The following is a 23,964-nucleotide window of genomic DNA, read 5'->3' on the forward strand; positions in this document are numbered from 1 at the left end:
TATATAAGCAAATACTTTGTTTCCATTGTTTATAATAAAAAAAATGGAAATTGTCTCTACTTTGTTAAATTTGAAACCAATTTCACTAAAGAGAGGCAAATGTTTACATTAATTTTTAATTTTTGGTCATGTGAAGCCACTTTTTCACTTTTGATAAAAGTTTGTAGTTCTTATATGAAAGTTTAAAAAGTGGAAAAAACTTTTTCTTACTTTAAAAACTTGCAAGAAGCTGTTGGTCATCGACCATAAACTAATTTCCTGTAGGTGCAGTATCAACTCTGTTTGCTAAACGCATCCGTTGTGAAAACACTTTGAAATGCACACTTTTTTTAAAGAGTTGATACTTTCAACTTGAGTGGTTATCACTTGAGGCCGGACAGAGCTTCTGTTTTGAACCATGCACTCGTTTGTTACCCTGTGTCCTCTGAAAAACAAACTATTGAAAATGAAAATGTATCAATCCAATTGAAAAAAAAAAGTTTTTTGAGAAAAATGTATTGCAAATATTACATAAGACACTGTTAAAATCTAGAATAATCAAGTTGTTATTTTAGATGTAAAGTATTTTAACTGATATTATTTTAACAGTTGACACAAGAACAGCAGACGGCTGGATCCCACTGCAGCAGGTTTATTAGCTCAGCTAAAAGTCTACAAAGCTAAGGGTGGGTTGCTGGGAGATAAATGGACTTAGAATTCTGGCGACGGGTGATGACCAGAGGAGGAGACAGAGCTCTGACCTTTGACAGCAGTGGTTGGGATAGGCTCCAGCAACCCCAAGACCCGAAAGGGATTATTTAGAAATTAGATGATCAAATTTTAATTTTTAAATATTTTGATGAATTATTGTTAAGTTTAGTTAGATGACTACATAATTGTCCCTCAAAGTTTTTTTTTGTTGCTATAATTAGATTTTTATTTTTACATGTGTTAACTTCTTAATAAACTAAACTAACCCACTTATGCTTTTCTCTCTGTGGTGGATGAAAAAAAAATCTTGATGGTGTCAGTATTGTGACTCCACCTATACATTTAGTTTAAATATGTGCTGTCCTCTGACATTTCTGCATTCTGCTTTCAACATCACCTCCTTCATACTGTCTGAAATAGAAGCCAGATAACTTTGCAGCTTCAAAGCAAAGTTGACCCCAGAGGATTTGTCACACTTCACAGTTACTATCCATGACAGTAACACAATGGACTGGATACTTTTTGCAACTCCTATCTGGTTTGGTAAGACTTTTTCTTTTTTATATTCTACCTGAAAAACTTTAACTACAAGCTTGAAAATTACATTTTACTTTAGTTTTTATCTCCAACATTTGTTCCCGTTATTCAAGAGCATCAATTTTCAATGACAGTTAGTGGTCATTGTGTTATCACAGCTAGAAATTTCAGTTCTTCTTTTCCTAAGTAATCATCTGAGCATTAACCCCCCTGACTGTGTAAGATTCTGCCTTTTTCTTTCAAAATTTTAAAGTCCATTAAATTCAAAATCCCCCAAGGATTAAATGTTACGTCATTTTTTTTTTAAAAGCTGTGGACAATGTATATATTACCAACAGAAAAGGATTTTTATGCACAGCAAAGCACAGTTATGACCCTAAAATGCTAGTAACAATGAAAAATACTATTATTGACCCCTTTACTGGGCTTTTATTTAGTTTAGGCTGTTGAAAAGACGGCGAAAATTGTTTATTCAAAAAGAAAAATGAGGACGAGAGCAGTAATAAAATACGATGGTCTTCCACATGTCCCCATGAAAGTAGGGAGTTGTCATTTTTGCAATCCTTAAACTAAAAATGAACTGAAATTGAAAGAAATTGTAAGATTTTTTATTACTAAAGCTGACAAAATTTTCGTTATTGACAGAATAAGCATTGAGTAAATGAAAAAAAAAAAAAACGATTTGTTTTTCCTTCCTTTTTTTTTTACAATGTTTTTCACCGTGGAAACTCATCCAAGGCTGATAGTTGTTTCTGTCAAACTTTATTACCGAAAAAGACTAACAGAACAGCCATTAATCTAACTGCTGGGGAAATGATGCCGTGCAAAGAAGAAGGGAGAGGGGAAATGATGGGACGCTGAGAAGGAGATTGTGTCAGTCTCACTGACAAATATAGAGAGAATAAATAGCTGAAACCTTCTGAGACAAGAGCAGGAAGCATTTTCTCACACATACAGAAAATAAACAATTGAAGTAATAATAGAAATAAAAAAAACACTTTAATGCTTGAAGCTGTAGTGAGAAAATGAAAATAAATTTAAAGGCCCTCTGCTCCACACCTGCGAGGAATTTGTTCTCTGCATTTAACTGATTTGACCCCTTACTGCTTAATGTCCCAAATACCAGAATGATTTGGATTTGAACTCACAACCTCCTAGTCTCACGATGGACACTGTACCACAAGGCCAGTGAGCTGGTGCCCTGAGCTTTTAGGGATCTGTCCACACCAGTGACCCCCCAGTCAAGATCACAGAGGACATCACCACAGGGTCGACTGTCCCCGACTAAAGAAGGCAGCCAGACCTAAGACCCCCCTGCAAAGACCCTCATTCGCTGGTGTGGAGGAAAACACTGGACTTTAGAAACAAATATAAAACTAAAATTAATATGAATAAATCAAATCAATAATAGTAGACAAAAATTATCTCATAAAAACTATTATCCTGGATAAAACATACTATCATATTACAAAGTATACAAAAAATAGTTGAAATATCACATGAACATATGAATATTTCAACAGCAGGACAAAGAATTGGTTCTCTTTTTATAAACATGGACAAATGAACATGGATTAGTACACTCATATTTTTTAACATCCGATGACCTCAGGATACATCACTGAGGATGCGTCCCAGTGCATCCATGAGATGTTTCATGTATAAGTATATAAATAAGTTAAAGTATTTTATTTTGGCTTTTCAAAGTATTTTTTAAAAGTAAAAGAACAAGAGAAAAGCAAAGAAATGCTAAAAGTTTTACATCTAACAAATGAACAAATATGTATTGGTTACATTTATAGGTGAAATTCCTAATATCTAAAATTCTTCTTTCTTCATTAGTATTAGAAGCTGCACTTTGTTTCAATGTCGATCCTGTGGCTTGGAAGTCCCTGAGTTCAGGAGATGCGGGTTTTGGCCACCAGATGGTGCTAAGGCAATCAGAGTAAGTTCAAATCTTAACATTTATAAGATGTGCTAATTCTGCACTTACAGTCACTATTCCTTCAATTTTGATTCATCAAAAGTTATGATATTTTTTCCAAGTTTGAACTCTTCAGTTCAAAGACAGCAGGTGTATCTGTTGAAGTGGTTATTGCTGCGGTGACAAAGGTTTTGCATCAAGTCTAAGCACAATAAAATACGTTGTATGAGAAACCTTTGTTAAGAAAAAACCCCACATCATCCTAACACCTAAATACTTTCCCTGTTCCCGTAGTTTGCTTGTTGGTGCGCCTCTTCAACAAAACCAGAGAGATCGAAGAGGAAGTATATTGAAATGCTCACACAGTAGATGTGTAACTGAGAACATTTCAGGTACGTAAAAATGCTTTCATCAATAATAGGATAAAGTTTTTACCTTTGGATTTGATTAAAACAGATAAAGTGATCAAAACAAAAACTACAAAGGCAGACCAAAAAGACATAGTTCTAGACATATGTTTATTAAACTTTGGATGATTAATTGTGACTTGTTGGAAAATGAAAGTTTTAAAAATAACAGTATATACATCCACAGACACATGTAAGTAAAAAAAGCCATTATAATTGCTCTTAATTACGCCTTTTATGCTTGTATTATTGATTAATTGCTTGAAATAGAGTGGTAGGAAGCCGACTTATGTAATCTTTACTTTCTTTTAAAGTACATTTTATAATGATTATGTATGTTTTTAATCTTTGCACTGTTATGTATTTTGATTTCTAATGCATTTTTCCAGTTTTGTGAAGCACTCGCTTTGCCTTGCCTTATAACTATTTTTATTTAACAATCATAACCTGCTTTGTAGCTTCTAATTAGAGGTATTTATACTTTGCCAGTCCAAGTACAGATCATTTATGAAATTCATGAGTATAGATAATATGAAAGGTGAACATCTTACACATGAATGTATTTTCTCAAGCATTTGGGACACAATCATTAGCTTAAAGCATAAGAGCAGACATACTATAACCTTTATAGCATGTGCTTCTGCTGAATGGGAAGTTGGGTAAAACGTGCTTCAACTCTGGGAATTGTGGATTAAAATTAGCCAAATATGCTTAAAATTATTCAAAAACTTTTTTTTTTTTTTTTACAGATGGAATGTTGGTAGTTAACATGTCCCTCGGTTTGACAATGACAAGTGATCCGTCTACACAGAACACTTTGGTGATTCATTAAAAGCATTGATTTTTCAAAAAAATATATATTTATTTTTTAAATAACTAAAGAGAAGACTACAGTTAAATTTATTTGTGTGCGTTCTTCCCATTTCAGGTGTGTGGCCCAACCATTCCCACTGCATGCAAACATATTACCATGTATAATGGCGTGTGCATCGAGTTGGACAGATATAACCGAGTGACACGCCGTTTTCCATCTGTTCTTCCGCGTAAGTATTACTTGCAAAGCCAGACACATCACATTCATAATGACAACATCCCAAGTGTAAAACTAAATCAGTTATTCTTTTGATAAACCAAAAAATCAAAAACACACCCTTGACGTAAAGTACAATATAAATCATAAAAGTGTGGAGGACTGTCTAACCATTTTACTTTCTTTCCTTTTTCTCAATAGAATGTAAAAAAGCAAACATTGCATTTCTATTGGATGGCTCAGGCAGTGTTTCTGGAACAGACTTTTCTAAAATGAAGGAATTTGTGACAAAAATAATCAGTTCACTTCAACAAGAAGATGCAAAGGCAAGTCAGAGACACAAAATCTCAGCATTTCAGTTACCTTTATTAGTTTCTTTAATACCAGCATAGGTAATCCAATTTTAAACCTTCACAGAAACATGTCTTCTCAAAACCGTCCACATGCTGTACCCTAAAATACAAAGTTTTGTTAAATTTAAGGTCTCTGATTTTTTGTCTGGAGTAACACTACTTCAGCAGTATTTTGTTGTTCTTTTTGTAGTTTTTCTTTTAAATGCATCTCAGTTTCAGCTTTAAGTAATCTATAGTATTTTTTCTTTGCAGTTTGCAGTTGCCCAGTTTTCTAATTTATATACAATTTACTTTAACTTTACAACATATTCCCCCAAAGACTGGGAGATAAAAGTTGACAATATAAGGCAGCTGGGTGGCAGAACATATACAGCTGAGGCCATCAAGAAAATTGTGTAAGTACCTTTGTAATCTTATTGCAATGCATACCTTTTATTTGAATTGTAACAACAGAAATGGACTTAGCATGCTTGCTTGTATTCAAATTTAAAAGGTAAAAGTACTGTAAAGAGACATAACTGCAATACCAGGCCATTTTTCAGCAGTGAACAATTGAATACCTTTAAATATTTTGAGTAAATATGTTTTATTTTAAAATTATTTATATGATTTTAAAATCATATAAATAAAACAGATAATGTTTTATTGTAGAGTCACTGTTGGCACAGATTCTATGCTAAGGATCTTAGAATTTTTTTTCATTAAAATAAGCCAAAACTGCATTTTCCAAAGTAATCAAAGGAAAAAAAGGGTCACCTTTGGTACAGATGTACTTTTCTGGAAAATCAGATAAGCTCCAAACTGTAACATTTTTCATTTAAGCATCTTTGAAATAAATGTTGCACATTTATTAAGATTTTTCAGAAAACTATAAATGTGGTTTGGAATTGGTTTATTTCAGAATACACTATCACCAAAAGTATTCGCTCACCTTCCTTGACTCGCATATGCCCTGAGGTGCCATCCAATTCTTAAATTCAATGTGATGACAGGCCACCTTTTGCAGCTATTACACATTCAACTCTTGTGGGAAGGCTGTCCACAAGGTTGAGGGGTGTTTTTATGGAAATGTTTTCCAAAGTCGCATTGGTTAGGTCACATATGACGGTGGTGGAGAAGCATTCAGAGTCACTGGAATTAAGGGGCTAAGATCAAGTCCCTCAAGTTAAACTAATACATTGAAAATAAAAACGTAAACATTTTTTCTCTCCAAATGTTCCATTAAAAACGTTTTAACTCTCAAGATCTTTTTTTAACAGGAGGGAAGTTTTCTCTGGCGTGTCTGCATCCAATGTGGATAAAATTTTGATAGTTATTACAGATGGAAAATCGGATTACCCTGAAAATTTGCCATCAGCAATAGACGACGCTAAGACAAAAAATATTGTTCGTTATGCTATTGGGGTAAGTTAACTTCATTTGGTTGGTTTTATTCAAATTTAACAATTTTTTACGTCAAAATTAAATAGAGTTTATTATTATTTAGGCCACTTTTGCATAACAAAATTTGAGTATAGTGACATTTTGAGTATAGTGACATTTAAAAAAAAGTTGATGCCAATCCAAAGGGATTGGCATCAACTTTCTAAAGGGTCTCTACAGAAAAATGTTACACTCATGGATTTCTTTAAAGTTAATTTCAAACATTTTTTTATCTTTCTAGGTGGGCAGTGCATTCAAGTCCTCTACAGGAAAAGACGAGCTTTACTCGATTGCATCTGACCCAAAACAAAAGCATGTGTTTCAAGTAGAGAGCTTTCAGGCACTTGAGAACATAAGAGAAACTTTGCAATCACAGATTTTTCCCATTGAAGGTACTTTTAAGATTTAATATTACAAATCTAAATCTAACTTTATGTATTCTCAGTTTGCCATAGTTCTCACAACAAAACTTGAAATGTAGAATGTCTTAACTTTTCCTTGTACTTATGGAATTTCTCCATTATATTGTGTTGAGAAATCTAAAGTTATGTATTTTGGCTTAACAGGATCTCAGACTGGTGGAAACACACTGAAAATGGAAATGTCCCAGGAGGGCTTTAGTGCTGCTTACGGGCCTATGGTGATCATCGGAACTAGACATTTTAATAAAAGTATGACAGAAGAAATGTCACTAAACACATCTTCATCCACAGGGAATTCAGATGGGAATTGTTGGTGCCAACCAGTGGAAGGGAGGTTATAAGAGATACAACAACAGCGCGAGTGTGTCCTATGGGTCTGAGAAAATGGAGCCTGACAGTTATCTTGGTAAGTTGAACACAAAGTTTTATATCTGCAAAGTTGTTTAAGTTTTTTTTTTTCTTTTGACATTTTTTAAAGTTCCAATTATCTCAAATATTTTCAGTGGAAATGTGTGAGCAGAGAACAAAAAATTAAATGTCAGCAGTTTGTGACTGCAAAACTTTAATGTTTACTAAACTGTTGAATTTTAGGTTACTCCATGGCGGTTGCTACGACTACTAGAGGTGCACTGACAATTTTGGGGGGTCCAAGATATCAGCACAGAGGAGCTGTAGAGGTGGTTTCTGGGGACACATTTAAACAAGTAATCAACCCCAGCACACTACAGGTATGTGTTACAACCAATCCTAATCAAATGTGGACATATCAACCCCCACACACAAGCACATCTGGTCTTAACCTAGAATAGGGTTGGGATTACGTAAACATGATTAATTTGATAAAACTAGATATTTAGTTTACGAAGGAAAAACAAAACAAAACGTATTAAAATTCCTAAACCAAAACCTTTCCTTCTTGTGGTTTCAGGCTGGGGAATATTTTGGCGCAGTGCTTTGTGCCATGGATGTGGATAATGACAGCTTCTCTGATCTGATCCTCATATCTTCTCCGATGTATAAGGAGGCTGACAGAGAAGGACGAGTCTATGTCTGCACAATAGTTCTGTTGGTAAGCAACATTTAAAAATCACATGAATATGCTGATATGGTCATTTTTGTCTTGTCCTCCATGAATGGTTTTATCTGCTCCTACGACCAGAACATAGAGTGTTCCTTTGAAAGACCATCCTCACAAACCATATTAAGAGGACATCCAACAACCAAGGGACGGTTTGGATCTGCTCTCGCTGTTCTGCCTGATCTGAACATGGATACATTTAATGATCTAGCAGTTGGAGCACCTTTAGAGGATGATGGTCAAGGCAGTATTTACATATTCCACGGTTCACGGGACAAAAGTATCAATCCTTCCTATTCACAGGTGAGTCATATCCATGAACTGAAGGTTTCTGAAACTGCGTCCAGCTGACTTGTTCTTTTAACACAGAATCTCCATCTCACAGAGAATCGCTGCTTCTGAAGTGCAGTCAGGACTGAAGTTCTTTGGCGTCTCCTTCACTCAGTGGTCTTCTGATCAGAGTGGTGACAGACTGCCTGACTTAGTGGTGGGTTCTAAGGGCACAGTAGTTTTTCTCAGGTGAGTTCTTCTGTGAGGTGTTGCACCTTTGCTAAAGGTGCAGGCAGAGGAGAAAAAAAGTTGAGACAAGATTATCCACCATATGTCTCCAGTAGAAGCTCACTGTTTAATTTTAACATAAAGTAAAATGTTGATTTACCTCTATCACCTTTTATTCTGCTCAACTGTCATATAATTCCCAACTCTCTGCCTTTTTAGGTCCAGACCTATAGTGACTGTGGAACCTTCTGTTACCTTCAGCCCAGAGAAAATTTCAACACAGGAAGAAAACTGCTCAAAAGATCTGAAAACCACAGCCAGAGTCTGCTTCATCATGAAAACACGAACTGCTGTTGACACAGGTTGTTTTTCCTTCATCTTTTATCATTCATACCCCCCCCCCCCCCCCCCACACACACACACACATTTTGACAGTTGTGAGCGTGCATGGGTAACAGTCACATATTCCTAAGGTGATGAAGCCAACAAATATATTATTATTTAAAGCATAAAAAAAGCAACAACAAAAAAAATCGTTTTTTATTCAACATAATATACAAATATACAGGTCTTCTCATATCTTTTGTCACATAATAAATTAAAGAGGGACTTGAACCCATACAGTGAAATCTATTGCATGTATTAACTTTGTCTACTTACTTCACTTTTTGTGGTAATTTTGTCCACATCATATTTTCTTTATCTATTTAATCTACAAAAATTAGGGAGAGCAGTGAAAAAAACACATTTATTTTATTCTGATAAAGACACAGGCTGAACTAAAGACAAAACACATCACAACACTAAAGTAAACAATGCATTATCTGACACAAGGAAAGTAACTCAGGCACACAATATCATAAATAAAAAAGACATTATATGCATTAATAATGAAATATTTATGCATTTAACTAATTTGATTAATTTTTAGTTTGCCAAAGCTTAGCCTTGTTGTTTTTTTCTGTGACTAAAAAAACCCTATCTGGTTTTTTTTTTAGCTCAAGCAAAAATTACTTACACTTTAACACTGGATGCCACCCGAAAGTTCCCAAACAGCCGAGCTTACATTGCTGAGAAACAACGACATCAGACTAGCTCACTTGAAGTTGGCTTGAGAAAAGATGAGTGCCACATGATTCAATTTTTCATTCAGGTATAACTTTTTAGTATAAAAACAACATTCGGACATAAATAATGCAATGTGGCCAAACTGAATGTGTATTTATTTTCCTTTTTCTTCAGGCTTGTCCAGAAGATGCTCTGAATCCACTTAACAACGAGCTCAGTTTTAAATTTGAAGGTTTGCCTTCCAGCACAAATCTTAGACCAAGTCTTGGTCATCAATCTATGACAACCTTTCACCCGGTCAGTGACCTTAAAAACTCTCATTACATCCACCAAACTTAGTGCTTAGTTTTGATGATCTTCTTCAGATGGAGTTTGAGATCAACTGTGGCGCTGATCAGACATGTATGGATGACCTGAAAGTGGATTTCAACTTCAGCAGGTGAGGCCAAGATACGGAGGAAAAACCTTTATCTGTAGTTTAGGTTGGCAGGAGTTTGCCTTGAACGTTTTAGTTTTTAGTTATGGAAAAGTGCATTTACATGATTGACTGTATATGAGAACTGGACTGAGTGACCCCTCTCCACTCATGTTCCAATCAGGAAGTACCCGCTGGCTCCAAGGAGCCAAAGTCCCATAGACTTCTATTGAGAAATAAACAGCTATTACTCGGTCATTCTATTTTTCTTTATTACAAGTTGTCTACATAAGACCCAGACACTGGAACCCGGCCCACTTACCAGGTTGGTAAGCGGGCCCCAACCACCCTGTGATGATTAGCAATGCGGCATTTGTTCTCCGTGTGTGCAAGACAGCAGCCCTGGTCTGACGTCAAATGCATTGGCACCGTTGGAGATGGTGTTGGACCAAGGGCACTGCCAAATCGAATTCCTGGGACATAAACAGAGGTGGTGAGTGCCCGAAGGAGGTCTCGATTGGAAACATCAACATTTTGTGAAGCAAGGCATTGGAGTGCTGCCTCCAACTCCTTATTCGCCCGCTCCGCATGACCTTTGGACTGTGGATGGTATCCAGGGGTGAGACTGACTGTGGCTCCCAAGGCAGAGCAGAAAGCCTTCCAAACCTGGGATTTGAACCGAGGACCGCGGTCAGATACAATATCCGCAGGAATGCCATGGTGACTGAGGAAACGGAATGAAACGAGCTAATTTAGAAAACCAGTTGATGACAATGAGTACAACTGTGTTGCCTTGAGATGGAGGAAGCCAAGTAATGAAGTATACTGCTGTATGGGACCAAGGTCAACTTGGTATGGGCAGAGGATGAAGTATTCCAAAAGGAGGAGAGCTGGAAGATTTGGAACGGGCGCAGGTGGTGCGGGCACCAAGGTACTCCCTGACATCCTTTTCCATGGATGGCCAGAAGAAACCTTAGTTGCAGAAGACTAAAGGTTCTGTGAAATCCGGCGTGACAGGAGATGCGTGACGTGTGCCCCCAGGTAAGTACATCAGATCTAAGGGAAGATGGCACAAACAAAGGGCAAGGAGGATGATTAGGTTCCCCACCTTAAGCTTGCTGGACCCTGGTTTTGATGCACAGTGCAGGTGGGTGAAATGATGGTGGAAGTGGTAGGAGTCTCACTGGAACTGCCTCCTTGACGTAACTCTCCATAGCTGCTTTCTTGGGACCTGACAAATTAAATAGTCTGACCTTGGGCAGAGTAGCACCGTTGAGCAGTTCTATGGAGCAGTCGTAAGGTCTATGAGGTGGTAGCACCACAGCCTTAACTTCACTGAAATGCTGGAGATGGATCTTCTTAATAAGCCTGGCAGGTGAGGAGATGAATGTCCACAGCTGGGTCCAATCAGGAAGGCAGAGCAGAGAGGGGAAGGGGAGGAGAGACTGCCAGAGGCACCATGACACTGGCCAATCAGATGTCTCAATAAAAGTATGTGGTTCTTATGTTGAATGTTCTAAGTGTTGTACATATTATCTCTTATGCTGCTTTCAAGTGGTAAGGCTGTGGCCTTCCAATAACCTCACTTCTGATTGGTGAAAGTGGTTCCCATTGAAAGTCAGACCGAGTCAGACTAATCATTACTTTCTGGCAATTTCTGGTTCCAACAAAGCAGCGCTCATATTGGGAAAAAATGGCGACTTACTTTGACTTTTTTTTTGGAGCTGGCAGTAAGCAATCTCTAATGTCTGATTGCACGCTCACTCAGTCCAGCTCTCATATACAGACAATGATTCATTTGCAAAGGGTTATTCATGGTTTGCGCTTTTACTTGAGCTGAACTGTCATTTACAGCAAGGACATTGTAAAGTTTTCCTGCAGATTCAAAAGTTCATGAATAATAGTTGGAATTCATTTAGATACTTGATGTCCTTATCTTTACTTTAACTTTAAAGAAACTGAAGGTGAAAGACTTTGACATGTTCAGGTAGTAATGGGCTTTTCTCTACAAAACAAATATCAAAGTGCTTCATGACTGTAAAATATAGACAGATTTTCAAATGTTAATGTTGTGAAATTCATATGTAATTTGTAATGTGTTTAAACTACTTACATCTATTTTAATTAATTAATAAATAACAATTGATGAGTTTAGTGTGTCTTTTTATGATCCTTTGTAAATGATCCCTTTTGATCAGGTCTGTCTTAAAGATAATTGTTGTTGGAACTGAACATTGAAAATGAGAACACAAGCAGAAACTTTATTAATCAAATTAAACTGTGGCAAAACATTTGGAAAAATGCATATGTTTCAAAATAAATCATCCAGCGTTCATATTATGATTATGTTTTTAAAATAGAAATAGATAATTTTTACTTGTTAGATTAAAATCCATTTAAAGAGGATTTTATTTCTCTGCTTAGCAAAATCCACACATCTGCTAGTTAAGCATCCATCTTGCAGCCAGGATTTGAACAAAAATGTTTTCTTGCAATGGTTGAGGATGGCTGTATTGTTCATTTTGTTTTTTCTGTCAGCTCTGCGTTGGTTAAAGTGGGCATCGATGAACTTGTGAATGTAACGGTATCACTGGAGAACAGGGAGGAAAACTCATACAACAGCCATGTTACTCTCACATACCCAGCTGGAATCTCCTACAGGAAGTTCACCATCATTAAGGTAAGACATCAAGATCGCTTTAAGTTTTTCATTTTCCGCTCGATTTAGCTTTGATTGAAGTCTTTTTTTAAACAGGGGAGAATTGAATGCAACTCTTCAGACAGTGAGGATGGTCAAAGTCGGGGAAAAACGCTCTGCACGGTTGATAAACCAATTTTCAGAAGCAAATCTAAGGTTAAGACCATTTCTTTCAATGCAAAGCATGAATTCAAAGGAAGATTCCACCTGATGTTTTATTTGTTTTTGTTTTTTAAGGCAATTTTTATAGTTTCTTATGGGATTGAAACCAACAGTCAAGTTGGCAGACAGATCTCCATCACTGCTAATGCCTCCAGGTATTTATCCTATCATATATTATTAATGTATCCAACATATGTGCTGACATGCTGTTCAATTTCCCAGTGGGAATCAGCAGCAATCCTCTTTGAGTGAACTCTACAAGAAAAAGGAGATTGATGTGAAGTACAGCATTCTGGTTACAATCGAGGGGTTCGTCTTGTCACAGCTCAACTTCACTAGTTTACTGAAAAACTAAAAATTAATCCACAGTTGTAGCAAAAAAAATAAAAACATAACTGTGTAATGTTTGTTAGGTCCCACATCTACAGGAACTTCTCTTTTGGAAAAGACCTGAAGAAACCATTCCAACAATCAGCAGAGGTAAATGGCTTATGTACGGTATTAGGATACGTTCAACTTTGAAGTTAATTTACTGTTAGATATATTTGGTGATCATAGACTAAAGCCTTTAAAATTATTTTTTTCAGGTTACAAACAATTTCAGGGCATTAAATCTGACTGTTGTGATCGAGGTTCCAATAAAACTCGGAGACAAAGACATTTGGGGAGATGGGGAAACTCTGCAGGTGAGCTATTAAAGCCAAAAATGGTAACTATAATAGATTCAAGAGTTCAAGAGTATTTACCCTGATCTTAGGAATAAGTCTTAGACTCCCGTCATGACTTTAGATGAAGCGATTAATCCTGTCTTCCTTCAGATTCCAGATTGTGAAAGTGTCAAAGACGAAACACCGACCATCACTGACTTTATTGATCAAGTAAAGAAGACTAAAATAGTGGTAAGTGATGTACCTGTTATTGTTGTTATTAGACTAAAAATGGATTCCAGTTCAGCTTTCTTTGCCTTTATCACCTACAGGACTGCTCTGTAGCCACGTGCAGGACATTCAAGTGCAGAAGGTTCATGGAGAAGCAGGAGAAAATAACACATACCATCTCTGCTAATCTGACGTCTGGGTGGATAGAACAGGTAAGTAACATGCAAGGATGCCCTGTTATACCGTAAAATATTCTTTCTAAGGTGTAGTCCTGCAAGTATGTATGGTTTTACTTAAATTGAACTAAAAGGTTAACCTGGAATTCTTTTCTTTCTCTCAGATTGGACTTTCTTCCTCCAGATTCCTCCTGATCAGCACAGTCAGTCTTGAATACGACCAAGATCAGTACATCTTTTTCTCCACAACTTCCACCCACAAGCCTCCTGTTCGCAAGGTGACTGAATATTCTCTGTTCTTGATTTAAAAGACACTTGTAAATGATTTTAACATTTTGTTGCTTCCCCTTTCAGCTTGAAGCAGAAGTGGAGATTTACTCTGAGCCAGATTTCACTAAAGAGATTGTTGGAGGATCTCTGGGAGGGTTGGCATTTGTGGCCTTGGTTACTGCTGGCCTTTATAAGGTGAGAGACATTTTAGATAAGGAAAGCTAACAGCAAAACATGATCATTGATATCTTTTCTAGGTGTATTAAGTGCAAAAAGTCTTTTTAGGACATACAGAAATCCTTTTTTTTTCAGGCTGGATTCTTTAAGAGCAAATACAGTCAAATGATTAATGAAAATGCAAATGCAGCGGATCCAGATGCAGATCCAGATACAGGAGCCCCCCCAGAGCCATAAATCCCATTCGTCTCATCTGCTGTGGATGTCAACACCCATTGAACTTTGTATTAATGCTTAGCTTTTATTTATTTTTGAGCAAACTATGCTAAATCACGTATTTTCCTTCTTCAAAGGATGTATCTTTGCTGCAAGTTTTTTTTAATGAAATAAGTATTGTGTCCTTCTACCCACACCTTAAATGCATTATCTTAACTTTGCGAAATATGCAAGTGAATGTGCCTACATTGAGTAAATCAGTAAATAAAAAATATTAAAAATAAGGAAACAAGCACTTCATTTGAAGCCTAGCAGAATGGACATGATGCCAGATGATGCTTGTACGCACTTCATGTCTAGATACACAGACGATGTTTAACTAAAGAAATCAGGAGAGACAGGAAAGAGGGAAAAGCACATGAAAAACAGAACAAGAATAAACAAAACAAGACCAAACAAACCAAACCTCATAAGTAAAATGAAAAAATCCTGCCTTTCATATTACAAAGGTCCATTTCAGTGAGGTGAGGTTCACGGCTGGTGAGCCACTGATGTTATCAGTCAGATTTACAAACATGTGAACCCCCAAAGAGTTACCCATTCACCATTTGATTGGCACCAGTTAAAAGGTGTATTAAATTTGGTTTCAACATTTTTCTTCTGTGTACAAAATGTAGTACAGAAATAAAATCCCCAAATGTGTTATTTTTGACTTACATTTACTTATAAATGAAGTTTGTCCTTCTTAAGAAACACATGAAAAACCTGTTTGTAGAAGTGTTCCTGTTCCTTCTTCAGTTTTAAAAGTCTCTTTGTCTCAATGCAGATCACTGTCAGTGACGTGTCTCCACAAATTCCTTAGTTTAGACACGTAATCCTCCATTTAGAAACTGATGCTAAACAATTTTAAAGAACAATTGGGCAGCTTCACTTGACTTGCAACTACTAATTCTACTATTCTTTAGCCGCAGTGTCACATTCTGTGAGATTACCAGCGCCCTCTGCCTTGAGCAGGCGTACTTCATGACTCACATAGTGCATTTATTAGGAAGATTTTTAGCAAAAATAAATAAATACAAAGACTAAAGGAGTCACAAACTGGCACCTATGTAATAGACTGTGATTTAATGGAAGTACATTAAAAATAAAGTGTTGTTCATGATTTTCATGTCTTTAGGAGCTGGTGGTTTGTAGATCCACTGGTGCAGGGGTGTCAAACTCATTTTCACCGAGGGCCACATCGGCATAGTGGTTGTCCTCAAAGAGCCAAATATAACTTATACATGTAACTAAATGTAATAAAAAAATGTCACTACTCCTTAATGCTAAATAACTCTTTTACTTATTTATTATAAATTTTTAAAGTGACAATTACAGTTGCATAGAAAACATATGTTTGCCTGTTACTCTAACATAAATCCTTTTAAATTTGATTCTGTCAAGTTAGGTAATATGGACCGTGTTTAAAAACTAATGTACAATTGCTCAATCCGATATTTCAAATCAGATTCCCCCTAGATATGAATAAATACACACCCAATCTTTATTTTTTATTTTAAGAAATTAAAAACTTTTATGCTCTCTCGGGCCACATAAATGGCCGGCGTGCCACATTTGCCCCGCGGGCCTTGAGTTTGACACATGTGCACTAGTGCAACTTTCTTTTGACCAAAAAGTGAGGTTTATATAAATTACTGCTGCTCTGACTATGCCCAAAAAACCAAAAAAGATTTCTTTTTGAAAACGACCTAATCAAAAAAATAAAAAACAAGAACAGCCGAACTGCTTTAAAAAAACACCAAGAAGTTCTACAAGGAGCTTAAAAAAAACTAAATCTGAACAATTAAACATGCTACCACTTTTGTAGAGTAGAACAAGTAGCTATACTGAAACAAGTATTTGAACCCCCTGTGAATTTTGCAAGTTCTCCCACTTAGAAATCATGGAGGGGGTCTGACATTTTCATCTTTGGTGCAGATCCACTGTGATTTAAAACTGATTTAAAACTATCTCTGGAAATCATATTGTATGATTTTGTAAAATAATTAATTTGTATGGTACTGCTGCAAATAAGTATTTGATCACCTGAGAAAATCAATGTTAACATTTAGAACAGTAGCCTTTCTTCCTTATTACTCAGACTCTAACTGAGGGAAGGATGTTGTTCCCCAAAATCTAGCAATACATAACCCTGGTTATCCTCTCCTGAAGACAGGACAGTCGTTCTATCCCATGTGCGAAAAAAAAAAAAACATGACATCATGCTACCAGCCTTAAGGCCTGTTCACACCGGGACGAATTTCGCCGGCGATTTTCGCCGACGTTTAACGCCTCGTGACTAAACAAAGGGCACCAACGAGAGTGTGCACACCGACGCGAAAAAACGCCAGGCGTTAAAGCGTCAAAAAAAAAAAACGCCTCGGGTTCGTTTTTTTTTTTCGACGCGTCGCGTCGAAATCTACTCGACCAATGAGAATGGCGCTTTTGCTCACGTGTCTGGAGCTTCTGAAGTTACAGTAAAACACAACTTGGGGGTGCTCAAACACAAAACTGCCTTGCTGAGCACACATACCAGCGAAGAAGATAGACGCCAAGTAGCGTCTACACACAGCCGCGAAGCAATAATGACGGACATTCTAAAATATCCCCGAACCAAGCACCAGTTGGAACTACTGGTGCTTGAAATATTCATGTTTTCTTTGTTTGATTCTGACAAGCGTGTAAATACTTGCTCTCTTCTTCTGAGTGAAAAGCGACTTTCAGAAGCGTAAAGTTGCGCAGCGCCACCTTGTGTACAGGAGTATTTCTGTTTTACATTAAGCGCCATCTAATGTCAGGGAATGAAATTGCATGTTCACTCCACTCATCGTCAGCGAAAATCGCCTGGGTGTGAACACAAAAAACGTGGCGAAAAACGCTGGCGAATAACGCCTGGCGAATATTCGTCCCGGTGTGTACGGGCCTTTAAGGCCTGTTCACACCGGGACGAATTTCGCCGGCGATTTTCGCCGACGTTTAACGCCTCGTGACTAAACAAAGGGCACCAACGAGAGTGTGCACACCGACGCGAAAAAACGCCACGCGTTAAAGCGTCAAAAAAAAAAACGCCTCGGGTTCGTTTTTTTTTTTCGACGCGTCGCGTCGAAATCTACTCGACCAATGAGAATGGCGCTTTTGCACACATGTCTGGAGCTTCTGAAGTTAGAGTAAAACACAACTTGGGGGCGCTCAAACACAAAACTGCCTTGCTGAGCACACATACCAGCGAAGAAGATAGACGCCAAGTAGCGTCTACACAGCCGCGAAGCAATAATGACGGACATTCTAAAACATCCCCGAACCAAACACCAGTTGGAGCTACTGGTGCTTGAAATATTCATGTTTTCTTTGTTTGATTCTGACAAGCGTGTAAGTACTTGCTCTCTTCTTCTGAGTGAAAAGCGACTTTCAGAAGCGTAAAGTTGCGCAGCGCCACCTTGTGTACAGGAGTATTTCTGTTTTACATTAAGCGCCATCTAATGTCAGGGAATGAAATTGCATGTTCACTCCACTCATCGTCAGCGAAAATCGCCTGGGTGTGAACACAAAAAAGGTGGCGAAAAACGCTGGCGAATAACGCCTGGCGAATATTCGTCCCGGTGTGTACGGGCCTTTATACTTCACAGTAGGGATGGTATTCTTGGGATGGTACTTCACGTTCTTCTTCATCCAAACACGGCAAGTGGAATTCAGACTAAAAAGTTTTATTTTGGTCTCATCTGAGCGCATGACTTTCTCCCATGACTCCTCTGGATCATCCAAATGTTCACTGGCAGACTTTAGACGGGCCTGGACATGTGCTGGTTTAAGCAGGGCAACCTTCTGTGCCATCCAAGGTTTTAAACTATGACGTCTTAGAGTATTACCAAAGAAACCAGTGGTCCCAGTTCTTGGATGGAGCCCCAGTCCAAGAGAAATAAACAGTCATGTTTAGCTTCATCCATTTTCTGATTCAATTTAATTCAATGCAATTCAATTTTATTTATATAGCCCAATATCACAACATAATCATCTCAACGGCTTCATACCGGTAAATGTACAAAAACATCAAATCATTCACAAAATACAATAGCTGATTGCTAAACTAAACCCTACAGACTAAGATAACTGGGCATCTTTGACCTTAGACCCTCTTTCTCAGTGATAATAATAATTGCTCCAACATCTTTTTTCATTCATAATTAAAAGATTATTACATAGTAAATTTTGTTGGAATCTTCTGCGAGGACTTCTCCCATAATTCCACATCAATGGACTGTCTTTACCCCTCCTGTTGATGTAAAACATGTTAGATAGATGACAGTGAAGCAGCTCAAACACTTGATCCTAAAGGGTCTATATCATGAAAAATAACAATGTCTTTGGAAGATAACACAATATTTCTAGAAATAATTGTCCCTGCCCAAGTGGGGTTTTTGTGCACACCAGATGGGCAGGTTTTTATCAATCAGTGAACAAGTGGATGCATAGATGAATTGGTTTTGTAATTACCAAGGTTTGACCTGCTTGTAGGACTGGTAACAGGCAAAGCTGTGGCAGTTGGCAGGCCAGGACAGGTGTAATTGCTGTCTGGATCCGGTTCCATGGAGGGGAACTGGACAAAGCCTGGCTCATGAGAGCTTATGTGAGATTTGATCCAAGTCTGGTAACGGGAAACTCTAGAATACACTCCTGGCAGATTGGGCCGAGCACAGCCAATACCAAAACTGACGATTCCAGATTGGATCCAAACAGAACCCAGCTTAGTCAACATGGGACCACCCGAGTCTCCCTGAGGCAAAATAAATAAATATATAAATAATTTAACCCTTATCTTTAAAGAGACTTTTAAAATGAGCAGCATACCTGACACGAGTCTTTGCCCCCATCCAAACGTCCAGCACAGATCATGTTGCTGGTGATGTTGATGACTCCATAGAGACAGTTACACTGTCGGCTTCCAATAACTGGCACAGCCACTTCTTGAATAGTTTGAGGAAACGGCAACAGCTCTAGAAGGAAACACACTTTAGACCATCTCGTGCAAGTATGGAGTATATAGTAAGAGTGAGCTTGCCTCCTTCTTTAATGTGACCCCAGCCGGTGACCCAGCTGCCAGTGCCATTGTTGAACACACTTGCACTCGCTGCTAAACACACAGGCCTGATGTAGTGACTGAAAGGTACAGGTGAAGAGAGTCTGACCAGGGCGATGTCGTTGTTCATAGTTCCTCTGTCAAAGTCCGGGTGAACTATTATAGCGGCTACGCGCCTGGACACCTCATTTGGGTTCTTTCCTTCCAAATTCTGACGGCCAAGAGAAACCAACAATTTCTTTGTGCTTGTTCTGCAATCAGAAAATAAATCATTAACCTGAACATATATTTGCATTTTGCAATATTTCTTATCTAAAATTTTGTTGACTGTTTAAGGAGTTTAAGGAATGTCAGAGATTTCCTTCTTACGTCAAATCAGATATTTGCTTTCTTTCACAAATCAGGGTGAAATCCGAGTCCTGACTATTCACTACAATGAGCAGCTTTTCATTTTCTCACCCAGCAACACAGTGAGCCGCAGTCAGCACCCATTCCTTGTTGATCAGGGAGCCACCACAAAAATGCTTGCCGAAATACTGCAGACTGGCCTGCCAAGGCCAACTTCCTGGCACAGCATCTGCCCCCCCAACAATTTTTGAATTGAGTGGAGCAATGCCGCACACTGAAACACAAAAATATGAGGCAATCCATGAGAAAAGTAGTTTACAAAATAAAATAAAATAGTTTAATTTAGTAAATGTTCTTACCATCGAGCTGGGCAAGGGACCCTAGAAAAGAGATGACAAATGAAAAAAAAGTTTTAAGAAAAACATCAAAAGCAACTGTACAAAACTTACTAATAAAACCAACTAATGTTGGTTTTATTAAAAGCTGATGTTTTAGTGGCAAAAAACAATTTAAAGTTGTAACCTCTAGATGCGTTTTGGCATGAATCAGCGTTTATATTCTTTAAAATTAAGTTGACCAAAGAGAAAAATAAAAACAAATGTACTTTGGTTTTGTACCAGTTATTTATGGGACACTGATGTAGTAACTAGTTTAAAAGAACATTTATCCCATAATAATCCACAATAAACAGGGACATTTATGGTTACTGTTTTTAAAATTGGCAATGACCAGGACTAGTAACAGTACTCTGTACCCATGTGCATTTCCATGAACATTCATCAACATAAAGCCAATTAAAGTTGTTATTCAAAGTTTTTCCAAAACCGCCTAATCTCATTTGGGGTCACTGGGTTGCTGGAGCCTATCCCAGCCACTGCTGGAGGAAGGTGGGGTACATCTTGCACAGGTTTCTGGTCTGTTGTAGGGCAACACAATCATACTCACATCTAGAGGCAATTTAGAGTAATCTTTTAATCTATAAAGCCTTCTCTCTGTGGGAGAAAGATGGAGAAAACCCACACATTCACAGGGAGAACATGCAAACTCAACAGCCCTGGCTGGGATTTGAACCAGAGCCTTTTAGCTGTGATTTATGAGTGCTAACCACTACCCCACAGTGCAGCCGTCTGAAGAATGCCACTAAACAATTTTCAGCAAACAAATAGTTTTAGTTTCTTATCCTGAATAATGTTAAAGAGAAACTAAAAAATAGACGTACCTGTAGGGAGAAGACCAACAAGAACCAGAAAGGAAACCAGCTTCCACAAAGCCATTGTGCTACTGTAGAGACCTTCTCTGAGTGTTAGCACTGATTGTTCTACAGTTTATATACTCCACTTGTACGGTCAACTGTCCCTCCCATCAAAATATTTGCATGAAAGTCATTTTACCTTTTCCATTCCAAAAAGCTTGAATGAGATCCGGAGTTTCAGGGAGTACAGCTTAGAATGATAAAGAATTGCTATCTTAAAACCACAGTCTCACAAGTTTTATTTTTAGGATGAAATACAATGCTATTATCATATGAAAAGATAACAGTCAGCTGATTTTTGTGGAGTGTGTGAATAAATAAAGATAGGGGCGTCAAACATGCTAAGAATTGTGCTGAGTCATTGATAGTTTTTATACTTAAAGTTATAAGTATTGTTTCACTTCCCAATGTAAATTTAAAAAAATGAATTTAAATTTTGATTAAGAATAACATAAGACAAGGTTTCTTTTTTCCAAGAAAATGTTTTATTTAAAAACAGCTGCCGATGAATCCACTTGGATGAGCAGCGAAACGTTTCAAGGAAGAAGATTTTAAGTCCAGTTGCCATGACTCGACTTCAAGGAAACATCATGAATGAATGAGAACCTTTAACTGCTTTTTATTTGAAAAAAAAAAAACCTCATGCATTCCAACCATGAAGAAACCTCACACAACCGAAACCCCACAGATCTCCATCTTCACATGGCCTTCAGACAGTGAGGGAGATACATAGAGGAGCTGCATCCAAGCCTCACATAACACAGTGAAACACAAAGTGCCAGATTAAACGATGACTAGCAGTGAAAACCCGGGAGGATGAATCCCATTTTACCATCTACGGTGCTATGATTCCAGAGCTACTTGACTGACAAATTGGAAGTTTGGTGGAGGGAGGATTATGGTATGGGGTTGTGTTTCAGGAGCTGTCTCCCTTATCTCAATAGAAAAAAGAACTCTAAATCATTCTGCATGGAGCAGGGAGGTTTTGGACGATTTCATGTTCTTAACTTTAACTTTGTGAGACAAGCCATAGTTAGAGCAGTGGTATACAACCTACAACACTTTAAGAGCCATTCAGGTCAATTTTTCACTGACCACAACCCAGTAGGATCTACAAAGTCTTACTTCACCCTTTACAATAAAGAGAAACTGATTTGTATTATATTATTGTTACTCATGTGATAAATATAATTGAACTATAGTTTTCCTCGGCATAAATAAAACCAAAACATAAAGAGAAAAAAGCCCTTTTACAAAATGTGAAATTGTTTATAACTTTTGACAGAGGTTCAAATGACTTCCTTTCAAAATAAAAGACACTCTGTTTTACATAGGATTATCTCTATGCAACATATGTAGTAGTGCATGCCAGCAGTGATTAAAAAAAAAAAGTTTTTATTTACCTTTTGTGGTTCATCTTAGCCAGTCATTAGTAAATCTAAGTAACCAAAATGAAATCAGAGCTAATAGTGAGACGGCTCATAAAAATCTATCAAAAATGCTTTGTTTTGACTTGTGATAGAAACTATCCTTGAACTGTTTGTGAATGAGAAAAGTCTGAGTTGGTTTCATTTACTACTCAATTATTTGACAGTAACTTTTAAAAATTAAAACCATTTTCTTTTTCTTTAACCAGAGAGCCAGACTGAAGGGTAAATGACCCACATGTGGCTCTGGAGCTGCAGGTTGCAGACCCCTGGTTTAGAGGCTCATACGCATGTGAAGTTAGATGAGTGACTTGTTTGCTTTCTGTTTTTGTCTATTGGTAAAGCAAAATATTTTACAGTTTAGCTCCAATAAGTTGAGTTTATCTGACTCTGTCCTTTTTGCCAAATTACAATTTTAATTTCTGAACTCATCGTAGCATGATAGTACTTAGATTTTACAATACTGATAGTCTTTTCTGTGTACATTTTGGTTATTTTTATGACGCAGCCATTGCTTCCTCCTCACTGTCAAACGTTAAAGTCAACATTGTTATATAGGTTAAGTTATGAGAAACCAGTGGCGCTACATTTCTTTTCAAATCTGTTTGTGGACTGTGTTGTTGTGTTACCGCAGCATTTGGATGTGTCTTTGACCTGTTTCCACAGAGTTACCTAAAGTCATTAGTTGATGCTTGTGTATGTCAATTTTCAGAGAATGAAGAGAAAGTTTACATATATTCTTATTTTAATTTATTTTAAGAAGGAAAGTACAGCAGAAGGAGCAAAAGAGATGGTGCAACAGAGGAGTAATGAGGAGGAGGAAGATGAGACTGAGCAGCATGATCCACAGCCAGCATGAATGACAGAAGATAATGAGGAAGACAAACATGAGACAGCATCAGACGAGGGACAGTCAGCATCATTGGTCAGAGAACTCAGCAAAAGGGGCTCTACCTGTTCCTGGACCAACAGGTGAAGTTATTAATGAAACTGTTTCATGTTTCCTCACTGTCAAACGTTAAAGTCAACATTGTTATATAGGGTTCGTAAGAGACATTAGTTTTATTTTCTGACCTGAGACTTAGCAGCATGACTAAAAAACAAACAGTCACATTCAGTTCAAACTATAATTGTGCTAAAACCTTGTTTTCTTACAGTATGGAATGGTTTAGAAAATTTTCTATAAACTTTTGCACTAAAGTTAGTTTACTTTTCTTTCATGGATGCTTCAGACTCTATGGCTTAGTACGCTCTTAAAACAACCCCAACCCCACCCCACACTCTGACCCCCTCCAAACCTGGCAAAAAGAAACAAACTTATAATAAACAAAAATGAGCAAAAGTATCATAACCCCCCCCCCCCCCCCCCTCCGCGGTTTTACCCCCAAAAAGTTATATTTTTA

The 23,964-nt window shown here is 37.5% G+C and overlaps 1 protein-coding gene and 1 pseudogene across 1 annotated transcript; one reads left to right on the plus strand and one right to left on the minus strand.

The window, feature by feature from the left end:
• Positions 1 to 1,080: 1,080 nt before the first annotated feature.
• On the plus strand, positions 1,081 to 15,102 carry LOC101157402 (annotated as a pseudogene).
• Positions 15,103 to 18,430: 3,328 nt separating this feature from the next.
• LOC101175029 (serine protease 27-like) lies at positions 18,431 to 23,504 on the minus strand. The gene is made up of 7 exons (XM_020712289.2): positions 21,102 to 23,504; positions 20,242 to 20,262; positions 19,994 to 20,156; positions 19,517 to 19,785; positions 19,306 to 19,451; positions 18,952 to 19,231; positions 18,431 to 18,730 (listed from the first exon to the last, which is right to left on the minus strand). Exons 1-7 carry the CDS (start codon positions 21,154 to 21,156, stop codon positions 18,708 to 18,710), a joined length of 957 nt encoding a protein of 318 aa, XP_020567948.1. The 5' UTR covers positions 21,157 to 23,504; the 3' UTR covers positions 18,431 to 18,707.
• Between the last annotated feature and the right edge of the window lie 460 nt (positions 23,505 to 23,964).

Source organism: Oryzias latipes, chromosome 19 (assembly GCF_002234675.1).
Source record: "Oryzias latipes chromosome 19, ASM223467v1".
NCBI lineage: Eukaryota > Metazoa > Chordata > Actinopteri > Beloniformes > Adrianichthyidae > Oryzias > Oryzias latipes.